The 12,193-nt window shown below is 42.6% G+C and overlaps 1 protein-coding gene across 9 annotated transcripts in view; it reads left to right on the top strand.

The window, feature by feature from the left end:
• Nucleotides 1–12,193, top strand: part of nedd4l (NEDD4 like E3 ubiquitin protein ligase) — a 555,383-nt gene that overhangs the window by 300,078 nt on the left and 243,112 nt on the right. For 2 of the 9 annotated variants that reach the window (XM_051928326.1, XM_051928323.1), the window contains exon 1: nucleotides 9,580–10,827. The exons of 4 other annotated variants lie outside the window; for them this stretch is intronic. In XM_051928326.1, the coding sequence (XP_051784286.1) occupies nucleotides 9,667–10,827 (1,161 nt within the window). In that variant the 5' untranslated portion in view covers nucleotides 9,580–9,666. Of the gene's footprint in view, nucleotides 1–9,573; nucleotides 10,828–12,193 lie in introns of those variants that run through there. 3 more of the 9 variants (XM_051928325.1, XM_051928324.1, XM_051928328.1) reach the window with 2 other exon arrangements.

Raw genomic sequence — 12,193 nt, 5'->3', positions numbered from 1 at the left:
GGTGAGTGATTAAAGTGAATAATATAAACCTTGATTTGTATATATTAAACAGTAGGACTGTCTTGGCTGACACGCCTCTGCAACATCGCATGGACATCAGGGACAGTGCCTCTGGATTGGCAGACCGGGGTGGTGGTCCCCCTCTTTAAGAAGGGGGATCGGAGGGTGTGTTCCAACTACAGAGGGATCACACTCCTCAGCCTCCCTGGAAAAGTCTATTCAGGGGTCCTGGAGAGGAGGTTCCGTCGGATAGTCGAGCCTCGGATTCAGGAGGAACAGTGTGGTTTTCGTCCTGGTCGCGGAACAGTGGACCAGCTCTATACCCTTAGCAGGGTCCTGGAGGGTGCATGGGAGTTTGCCCAACCAGTCTACATGTGTTTTGTGGACTTAGAAAAGGCATTCGACCGTGTCCCTCGGGGAATCCTGTGGGGGGTACTCCGAGAGTATGGGGTACCAGCCCCCCTGATAAGGGCTGTTCAGTCCCTGTACGATCGGTGCCAGAGCTTGGTCCGCATTGCCGGCAGTAAGTCGAACCCGTTTCCAGTGAGAGTTGGACTCCGCCAGGGCTGCCCTTTGTCACCGATTCTGTTCATAACTTTTATGGACAGAATTTCTAGGCGCAGCCAGGGTGTTGAGGGGGTCCGGTTTGGTGGGCTCAGGATTGGGTCACTGCTTTTTGCAGATGATGTTGTCCTGTTTGCTTCATCAGGCCGTGATCTTCAGCTCTCTCTGGATCGGTTCGCAGCCGAGTGTGAAGCGGCTGGGATGAGAATCAGCACCTCCAAATCCGAGACCATGGTCCTCAGCCGGAAAAGGGTGGAGTGCCCTCTCAGGGTTGGTAGCGAGATCCTGCCCCAAGTGGAGGAGTTCAAGTATCTCGGGGTCTTGTTCACGAGTGAGGGAAGAATGGAGCGTGAGATCGACAGGCGGATCGGTGCGGCATCCACAGTAATGCGGGCGCTGCATCGGTCTGTTGTGGTGAAAAAGGAGCTGAGCCGCAAGGCGAAGCTCTCAATTTACCAGTCGATCTATGTTCCTACCCTCACCTATGGTCATGAGCTATGGGTAGTGACCGAAAGAACGAGATCGCGAATACAAGCGGCTGAAATGAGTTTCCTCCGCAGGGTGTCTGGGCTTTCCCTTAAAGATAGGGTGAGAAGCTCAGTCATCCGGGAGGGGCTCAGAGTAGAGCCGCTGCTCCTCCGCATTGAGAGGAGTCAGATGAGGTGGCTCGGGCATCTGATCAGGATGCCTCCTGGACGCCTCCCTGGTGAGGTGTTCCAGGCACGTCCAACCGGGAGGAGGCCCCGGGGAAGACCCAGGACACGCTGGAGGGACTATGTCTCTCGACTGGCCTGGGAACGCCTTGGGATTCTCCCGGAAGAGCTAGAAGAAGTGGCCGGGGAGAGGGAAGTCTGGGCATCTCTGCTCAAGCTGCTGCCCCCGCGACCCGACCTCGGATAAGCGGGAGACAATGGATGGATGGATGGATGGAGTAGTCAAATGAATACTCTACCCAAAAATGACATTTTTTTTTCTTACCTATATAGTTTGTATTGATGACTCAGAAAAATTTTAATCTCATATTTTCATTGAGAATGGAATGCACACTTTTTTGTGATAGAATGTCACAAGTCTCATGTTACATTTGTCATATAATCCACATGTCAAATCATCTAGTCATATGCTTACAATGGACAAAACTCATGCATTTTTTGCTAAAATAACATTAAAGAAATGCTTCAGCAATATCAGAGTAATGCACACAGAGGAAACACTTTCACACTGTCTTTTAATATCATTTATCAGTTTATTTCTATACGGCAAAAACTCTAAGCATCTTCTTCATTTGGCACCCCAAGAGAATATTACTGAGTTGGTAGCTCAACTGTATAAACTTGAGAGGAGTGATGGTATGCTAGTCCATATTGCTGATTTCTCCCACACCTCTAATTAAGCAGGTAGTGAATTTCTACTTCGATTTACCTGTTCATTTCATTCCATTGATTCCTGGCTAGACTGAGATCTGATGACCATTGACTTTCCTAACCCCATGTTACAATAACACTGTTCATGCGCCTAGCTCTCATAATGTGTGCTGGTTCTAGAATAATCAACTGAAGAGGTGTCAGCTAATTCCAAAGGGTAACTCAGGGTAGGGGATGGGGACTCAAAGCCAGGGTAGGGTTTGTATTTCTAAAAAAACGTACACTTGTTCCAGAATTTGTTGTCCTGATGACTAGATAGATAGATAGATAGATAGATAGATAGATAGATAGATAGATAGATAGATAGATAGATAGATAGATAGATAGATAGATAGATAGATAGATAGATAGATAGATAGATAGATAGATACTTTATTAATCCCAATGGGAAATTCACATTCTCCAGCAGCAGCATACTGATACAATAAATAATATTAAATTAAAGAATGATAATAATGCAGGTGAAAAACAGACAATAACTTGTATAATGTTAAATGTTAACGTTTACCCCCCCGTGTGGAATTGAAGAGTCGCATAGTTTGGGGGAGGAACGATCTCCTCAGTCTGTCAGTGGAGCAGGACAGTGACAGCAGTCTGTCGCTGAAGCTGCTCTTCTGTCTGGAGATGATACTATTTAGTGGATGCAGTGGATTCTCCATAATTGATAGGAGCCTGCTGAGCGCCCTTCGCTCTGCCACAGATGTTAAACTGTCCAGCTCCATGCCAACAATAGAGCCTGCCTTCCTCACCAGTTTGTCCATGCGTGAGGCATCTTTCTTCTTAATGCTGCCTCCCCAGCACACCACCGCGTAGAAGAGGGCACTCGCCACAACTGTCTGATAGAACATCTGGAGCATCTTATTGCAGATGTTGAAGGATGCCAGCCTTCTAAGGAAGTATAACCGGCTCTGTCCTTTCTTATACAGAGCATCAGTATTGGCAGTCCAGTCTAATTTATCATCCAGCTGCACTCCCAGATATTTATAGGTCTGCACCATCTGCACACAGTCACCTTTGATGATCACGGGGTCCATGAGTGGTCTGGGCCTCCTAAAATCCACCACCAGCTCCTTGGTTTTGCTGGTGTTCAGGTGTAGGTGGTTTGAGTCGCACCATTTAACAAAGTCATTGATTAGGTCCCTATACTCCTCCTCCAGCCCATTCCTGATGCAGCCCACGATAGCAGTGTCATCAGCGAACTTTTGCACATGGCAGGACTCCGAGTTGTCTGCATGACCAGACTACTGACTGGTTGATGTGACCTGTGCCAGCAGCAGCCAAATTGATTTGATTCAAATACATTTTTCCACACTGATGTTAATTTCACTGCACACACATGTCTAATGCCTTCGCTCGTGCGGAGCTCGCTGTACATGAATACATACGTTGAGGGCAAAATGCAATGTGAATAATGCACACCAAGCAGTAGTAAGTTGACATGTACAATATACTGTACTTAGCATCTGATTGTTACGGAGGTCCTGGACATATTGTGCATACTTACCAACCCAGTAAAACTCTCAAAATATTAGATCTTTCTTTTCTACTTATTTTTTCCTCTTTGGTGACATTTGTGTTTAGCTCAGTAGCACTGCTAGAGACCACAACTGATGGGTGTAGCATCTGATTAATATGGAGTTGCTGGACATACCTAACTTTACTAGCCAATGGAAACTGTCCCGTGAAGGAACAGATTACACTGCTACCTCCACCCTGCATTGTTGATCCAACTGTGGACTATCGGTGGTCTCCTGAGGTTTTCACAATATATTGATTTTGTCATCAGCCTGAACCAGTAGTCCCCAGAACCATGCATGTTTTTCTAGTTCTCAAGTATGTGGTCCTTAGCCCACCTCAACCATATCTTTCTGTTTTTTCTGATGTGATTGGAACTCACTTGAGTGTATTTATCCATGACGGGACACAATATGTTGTGTGCTCTGATGTGCCTGTTTTAGCACCCTTGTTGTACTCATCTGGGACTACAGCCCATTTCCCATGCTGCACAACGTTTGTCAGCTTCTGTTTCCGAGCACAGATGAAATGTTGGCTGGATGTCTTTGGGGTGTGAACTGTTTTGGTATTTTATTGGTGTCTGTGACTTGCATTAGAGTTGCTGTACTTGTTTACCTGTGCGCTTGTTGTCTGCTATAATCCCTTCTCATTTTAAGCCAATTTATGAAAAGAGAAGGTGGATTTAACCACATGTCCAGTCAAAGAATAATATATTGTGTGTGAACTATTCCAAAAATCTAAAATCCCCATATCAGAGATAAATTTTTCACTGCCTTTTAAGTTTGAAACAATGGTAATTTCGCTGCATAAAGTCAAGACTCATTGGTTGATTGGCTGACTGATGGTCTAAGATGAGTTAATATTGGAATATGACATACATATGGATGGATCAAAAATAGTAAGAGGATAAAAATTTTCCTTTCTCTACTTTCTTGTATTTTATTTCTCAATTTCTGTCACAAAGCACTAATGTCTGTACCAGGCACTTCATGGCACACATTAAATTGGTTTTGTACACTTCTGTAGAAGTCTATTCAGAGATTAATTGAAAGCTGCATTATGCCAGACGTGACAGCTTTGGCATAGCAGTCAGTGTGTCTGTAGTGAACAAGTCATGCCACTCAGAATCCTTCTCCCAAGTTTCAAGTGTCATTTAAGTGAACGTTTCATGATAGGCCCTGCATATTCAAAGAGGGATTAACATAAAACAAAATAAGGGCAGAAGAGTAGAATAAAGACATTTTATTTTATTGTTTAATTTCATTTAATTAAGTATTGTAATCCTGTTTATTTTGCAAAAACGTTAGACCAGTTCTACTAAAAATAGAAGTTTTTTTTTTTAATATACACTGCTCAAAAAAATTAAGGGAATGCTTAATCATCACAGTCTATCACCAAGTATCATTTAAGCTTCAGGGATATCAATCTGTCCAGTTAGGACACATAAGTGATTGTGAATGAACTTCACCTACTTTGCTGCAAATGAAAGTGACAACAGGTGCACTGGAGAGGTAACAATAAGACAGTCCCCAAAAGGAAATGGTTTTACAGGTGGTAACCACAGACAGTTGCTCTCTCTTTATTTTTGCTGACTGATTCTTTTCCAGTTTTGCGTTTTGCTAGTGTCCTTGTAACTACTGGTAGCATGAGGCAGTACCTGCAGCTGATTCAGGTTGCACAGGTAGTCCAGCTCCTCCAAGATGGCACATCCATACATGCCGTTGCAAGAAGGTTTGCTGTGTCTCTCAGCACAGTCTCAAGACCATGGAGGTGATACAGAGAGATGGGCTATTACACGAGGAGAGTTGGACAGAGCTGTAGAAGGGCATCAACCCAGCAGTAGAACCAGTATCTGCTCCTTTCTGCGAGGAGGAACAGTTGGAGCACTGCCAGAGCCCTACAAAATGACCTCCAGCTGACTACTGGTGTGTATGTTTCTGACCAAACTGTCACAAACATACTCCATGAGTGTCTGACATTCTTTCATGGGACCTGTGCTCACAGCCCACCACCATGCAGCTCGATTGGCATTTGCCAGAGAATACCACAATTGGCATCTCCGCCATTGGTGCCACACATATGGCAGACGTTAAAGATTCTGGAAACACTGTGGTGAACATTATGCTGCCTGCAACATTTCCCAGCGTGACTGGCTTGGCAGTGGGTCAGTCATGGTCTGGGGAGGCCTATCCTTGGAGGGTCACACAGACCTCTATGTGCCAACAACGGTACCCTCACTGCTGTTAGATACCGGGATGAAATACTCAGAACCATTGTCAGAACCTACGTTGGTGTAGTGGGCCCTGGGTTCCTCTTGGTGCAGGACAGTGCCCAACCTTATGTGGCCAAAGTGTGTATCAATTTCAGGATGATGAAGACATTGATGCCATTGGCGCCATTGACTGGCCCGCATGTCCCCCAGACCTAAATCCAATTGAAAACCTCAGGGAGGTTCTATATTGGTGCATCTAACTCCACCAAGTAGTGCCACAGACTGTCCAGGAGCTCAATGATGCCCTGATCCAAGTCTGGGAGGAGACCCCCCAGGACACCATTCACCGTTTCATAAGGAGCATGCCCAGATGTTGTGGGGAGTGCATAAAGGCACATGGGGGCCATAAGCACTATTGAGTCACATTATGAGTTGCCGTGATGAAAATCATGCAAGATGGATCAAAGTATGATTTCAATTTTTGCCTTTTTTTTTAACCCTTAGTGGGTTGGTGAATTTGGTTTCCATTGACCACTGTTACATCATTCTGCTCTCAACAAATTACACAGTATTATTCAGTAAAGATTTTCTACTTGGATATTTAGTTCAGTAAGATCCGATGTGTGATTTATGTTTTCATTTTTTTTGAGCAGTGTAAATTTAGAAGAAGATTTGAATCAGAAAGTTACAATGATGTCTGCATGTCTGCAGTGGGCATGTCATAGTGCATGTATTGTAGAATAGAATCCAGAAAGCAACATAATTCAAAACCCTAACACTGCTCGTAGTTCTTTCTGGGTGGTCTTAGTAAAAGCAAAATCAACAGTTTTGGAAATGTCTGGTGTGGTAGAAAGAGTGCATGAAAATTGTTTGGAGTTTGAGGCCCCAACATAGTTGGTCATCTGTTGGCTCACTAACTTCACATCTCTTTTTTGTTTAGGTGCCATTTAAGGAAAAAAAATGGAGGCAATTCAGAGGACTGAATATTAAAAAAACAAGTCAATTAAAAAGAGGGGAAAAAGATAATTACTAGCAAAACTGTTCACTAAATAAGAAAAGGGCTTAGGATGAGAACCTGCAGCCGCAGCAGCGCTCCAGGACAAGGAGATGGAGATCCCAATCAGTTTTATTTATGTACACATAACAGGCACTTTAAAGTTGATCCTCATCTTAGACTAACAGATAAGAAAAGAAAAGAGCAGTCACAGTGAGGCATTATGCGGACCTATTGTTGTTTATATGAAGGAGCCCCAGTAGTGTTTCTTGACACACTCCTACCAAATAGAAAGTACTTGGTGTTAGTGTGTCAGAGAGAGAATGTATAAAAGTGCTCAAAATGGCCTTCAGTTTTGCGTTTATTCGCTCCTCCGCTATTACCTCTAGTGTGCCAAGCGTATAGCCCATAACATTACTCTGTCTTTTTAATTAGGTTGTTGATTTGGTGGGCCTCTCTTGAAGTGATTTTACCAACCCTGCACACTACAATGGAGAAAACTGGACTGTCCATCACAGAGCCAAAGCAGATGAGAAGGATGTCACTTCCCACATTAAAGGAGCACTGTCTCCTAAGAAAAAAGAGTCTGCTCTGCCTATTCGTATATACATTCAAATTATGCATAATAGTATTAGTAGTAATACTATTCCAATTACAGAGTGCAGTGAAATACTTATTTCTTTGTCCAACCAACATGAAATACATCAGTAGTCTCTCTATAGTGAATAACAATGTAATTATGTATTCTTCTGTTTCTTTATTTGCAGGTTTGGTGAGACTCGGAGCATTTTTTTTAGTGGCATGACGAATAAGAACAGAACCCACCTTTTATGGGATTTTACCTTTATTCTTGTCTTTCTCTATCAGTTCAACACAGGGCACACTTGCACACACTCTTACCTTATTTATGTGGAATCAATTGTGAGTTGCCATTTAATAGAACTCACACATCTTTGGGATGTTGGTGAGAAGCTGCATGGACATGAGGAGATTCCTCACAGAATCCATTCCAGACTCTTAGAGTTGTAAGGACGCAGCATTAACCACTATGCCAACACATTGCCATAATGTAATTATAAAAAGTTAAAATTGCTAGTAATCATGAACTTGTTTTAAGGCTGTACAATGAAGGTGCAGTGGAAAAAAACGTTCCTTCACCTTCAAAGAAGGCAGTCACGGAGCCCAGATGGGAATGCAGAAGAATTCTTTATTTACACAGCGTTATGCACAAATGTCTCTGTCCATGGCGTGAGTAATCAGTTAAGTAACTCATCTGCTTTTATTCTCTTTTCTAATTACACCACCTCATCTAATTCATCACGTAATCTGACTATTAAATGCAGAACATTATTACCTCCTCCAATCAACTAAGGCCACCATTAATTTCTGACTCTTGTCTATTCTCCCATTATTCTAAAGACTGCTTAAGAGGGGTGCTTTGTGGGTTGTCCTATTATTACTGCTTCATAGGAGGGCTGTATGGCCTTCCAGTCAGTTTATGCCCGCTTTCTGGAGGAGTGTTTGTTACTCATGTACCTCATCCTAACCTTGGAAAATTACATTGGTGGCTTCTCTAAAACAAAGCAGAGACCTCATGTGCTTTCAGCTTTAAGTTGCATTTAATTAACCCTTGAGTTACACTCAATCCTTTCCCTTATGTTTAATAATTCATTCTGTTATAGCTTGATATATATAAACAGTATATATACAGTACATATATATATATTAATCTGTGTGTAGGCATAAAGGAGGTTTACCTAATCTACAGAATGTCAGTAGCATATTACAGTGTGGTTTCCTGTCTTTTTTTAGATTCATTGCTCCAGTGTTTGGTGATAAAGGTCACATATTTTGTTGCCTTCGTGTCCTGTCGCCTTGCCTTGTATTCCTTGGCCCCCAAACTTTTTTTTTTTTTCTTCTCCAAGCCATTCTTAACTCAGCCTCACACATAAAACAACCAGGCAGTCTGATTAGCTGGTTATATGAATCAGAGGGTTTCATTATGATCTCCCATCTGCGGACGTGTGTGCTGCCAAGAACAGTGAAATGGGTGGGTGTGAGTACACACTTCACTGCTCATTCAGCTACTTGGGCTTTGCTGTTTTTTTCTTTTTATTAGTCTCTTTATTTGCAAATTCATGAGATTTACATTAAAAAAATTATAAACCTAACAGGTAGGATTTGTTTCCATTTTTTTATAGTCTTTTGAAATTTTTTAATAATTGTTTTTGCCTGAATAATGTTTTTCCCTACAACGTCCACTGATTCCAGCACAAAATGAATGTCATGTGTGAATACCCACTACCTGACAATTGTACATTTTTGTCTTTAAAGAACAGTCATGTGGCTCTGTAACTTGTTTGCTTGATTTGTTTCGTATTTCCTCACTGCCTTTGGTGGTTCTGTCTGGCTGTAACTTGACTCCTTCTTGTGTCATGTTTATGTCCAAGCATGCTTTTTGTTTTTTATCGTCTGAACCAGAAGGCACTAGCAGCGTCCTACTCTTCTTGGATGTGGTTTAAGATTTATTGCCGTGTTGAGTGTGTGCTGCCTTAGTCAGCTGTGTGAGCCCTCCCGCTGGGGCCCGCTGCTTTCTGATGGATAGAAAGCAGCTGGTAAGGTGCTGTTTCAGGCCGTTGCTGTTTAAAAGGAGATGTGTTCTAGCTAGTATTGGCGAGGTGAACCAGGTCATGTGACCAGCGGCACCCTACCCCATGTCACACTGTGTAGGAGTGCTGAATGCCCTTATCCAATCATGCCTGGAATGCTGCTTGTCACTTGGGCTATTTCTGCTATCTGTCGCTATCGGTCTACTGTGCTAACAGTTTGGCAGATGGGACACTTTTTTTTTTCCTCTCTTCTGATTTGTAGCTTTGGTTTTTAAACTCCCTGGCAGTGCTTTTCTTGTTGTTGTGGTGTGCACTTCTCAGCTAAACTCTGCTCACTGAGAGAGTAGAATGGCCCACCGATTACGGCTGTACTTTGGTTCTGGACGCAGCAACACAGCCCCTGAGATAGAAGAGTTGGATGGAGCATCACAGGACTATGGTTTAACATTCCACACGCTGCCTCGGCGGTGTGGCCCACCCCCCTTCTCTGGACCGGGACCTTCCCATCCTGGTGAGGCAGCTTTGAAACGCAGTTCCTCGATGTTCATCCCTCAGCTATTAAACCAGGTTGAGTCTCGGCCGACTAGGAGCTCCTCAGTGCAGATCTCTTTACAGCGTAATGGAATCAGTGAAGAAGACAGATCAAGCCCAGATTCTCTTTCAGAGGTTTTACTTGGCCCTGCACCACCTTATCAGGAACCTTCAAGAAAATACTCCAGACCCTCAGGCACTCCACCACATGGTAACACTTTGCCTAGAGTTGTGTCTTTGGACTCGGCCTTACAGAACAGTGACGCTGCTTTTAAGAACAATGGAGGCATTTCTATATCACCATCCAGACAGAATGGGATCTCAGCAGTAGACACTGCTGTTATGGGCAATGGTGCCATTTCTGTGTCTCCATCCAGACAGAATGGGATCTCTGCTACAGAAACGGTCAGTGGTGCCAGCCCAGGAATAAATATTGGAGGGGTCAGGATACATCGCAATTCCCTGGGTAGCTCCGATATTCACCAGTTTCGCATTTTGCCTTCTGGGCTGGATTCACAGAAACGATTGCGGAGGTGGTCTCTTCAGCCCGATTCTGGTACCGGCAACAGCAAGCGCTGTTTCATTGTCCAGTTACAACAGAATCAACCTGGAATTCCTGAAGTGTCGCAAGAAGAGTGTGCAAACTTGGGTTTCACAGGTATGAAAGGAGAACAAGTGACCCGGTATCCCCGGATTAGGCTTGAAAGAAGCACCTCATCCCCAGTTCAACCACGATGCAGAACACCATGTAGTGGTACGACTAGTGAGCAGCAGAGCGGCAGCAGAGTGCCGAGCTCAGACAGCACAGGCTGCAGTGTGGACGTAGGGGCTGGGGCACCGGCGCAAGGTTGTACTTTTGAAATCAGGCAGGAGAACAAGAAGAGGCAGTCACAGTTCAGGATTCTCTTTACTCGGGGTTCAGAAGATGAAAAGAAAAATTTAAATGGTGGCAATATGCACCCTAACAGCAGCACACAGGTAAGGATCGAGAAAAGCTCTTCAGTGCTTTTATTATGCTCTGCTTGTTTTACTTTTTTTTTTCTTTTAAATAAGTGCAAGGCTGGATATGCATATCCAGAAATATAACACATTGGTTCTCAGTGAGAGTGGCAGAGAATGAACCTGCAGAAAAGTGTGTTTGTACATTCGGCATGGGAAAGTGAATTTGTTGGCACAACAGATCCTGTGTGTATGCAAGAGGGTGTGCAAAAGCAGATATCGCTCAGTATAAAGCTAATTGCCATGTTCAAACTGAGAATATTGTGACATTTAATGCATTTTTTTCTTTTTCAGAGTTAAGGGAAAAATACATGCATGTTATTGTTCACATCCATGCATTATTTAGCTTTATTTGAGATGAAATCTGCAATCAAATGAGTCAATGAGAATTTTTTTATTATGTATAATTGTGTCCTCTTCATAATATACTGTATGTGTAAGGGTGCAATTATTGCATCCCACAAAAATGTAGTAATAAAGCTGAAATTTTCTAGAATGGAGTCTCCATCAACAATATATAAAAGGGTGATGCATTCAGCAGTCAAGGGGTGACCCCTTTAATGATTTGTTTTCAAAAGTGACAGCTGTTGGCTAAGACAGAAGAAAGTGACTGTTTTTCAGCCAAGACAGGCCATGTCTGAATATAGATGTGTGTGGATGCGTGCTGCTGCATATATTACCAAGCAATATGTAAAACAAAAATATTTAGAAATGTGTGTGGTATTAAAGTTCCCTGTTTAATTTTTTCCATTGTATACATTTGTTCACGTACTGTATATGTTTATGTATACACTTGTGGATGTAGATTTGTGTAGTTACATTCATGTGTATATAGGGAGGTCCAGATCTAACTATGCAATTATTGCATTGCTTTGCATTAAAAGTTACATAATTAGATTTGGACCTCCTTGTATATATATATATATATATATATATATATATATATATATATATATATATATATATATATATATATATATATATATATATATATATGTATAAAAATATGTGTGTGTATATATGTATGTGTGTGTGTGTACGCTAGGCAAAACAAAAAGATAGGGTACCTGCTGGTAACCCACTTTAATGATGATGTTGAAACAAGTAAAGTAAAAATAAAGTGTATATGTGGCCACAAAACTAGCATAAGCCAAACAAATCAAATTATATCAGCCGAAAGAACATTCCATCTTCTTCAGCTGGTAGTCCAGAATGAGACCCAAACTTCTGGTGGCTTCTGCATTCTTATACTGCTAACCCATAAGGTCAAAGGTTCATGGCAGAATCAGAAACTCCATTGAGCATCAGAACTGTGGAAGGAAAGGAGAGGTGATTAGTGACAGCA

This window comes from Erpetoichthys calabaricus, chromosome 5 (assembly GCF_900747795.2).
Source record: "Erpetoichthys calabaricus chromosome 5, fErpCal1.3, whole genome shotgun sequence".
Lineage (NCBI taxonomy): Eukaryota > Metazoa > Chordata > Cladistia > Polypteriformes > Polypteridae > Erpetoichthys > Erpetoichthys calabaricus.
Note: the sequence above shows the minus strand (reverse complement) of the source record. Positions and strands in the feature narration are given on the sequence as shown.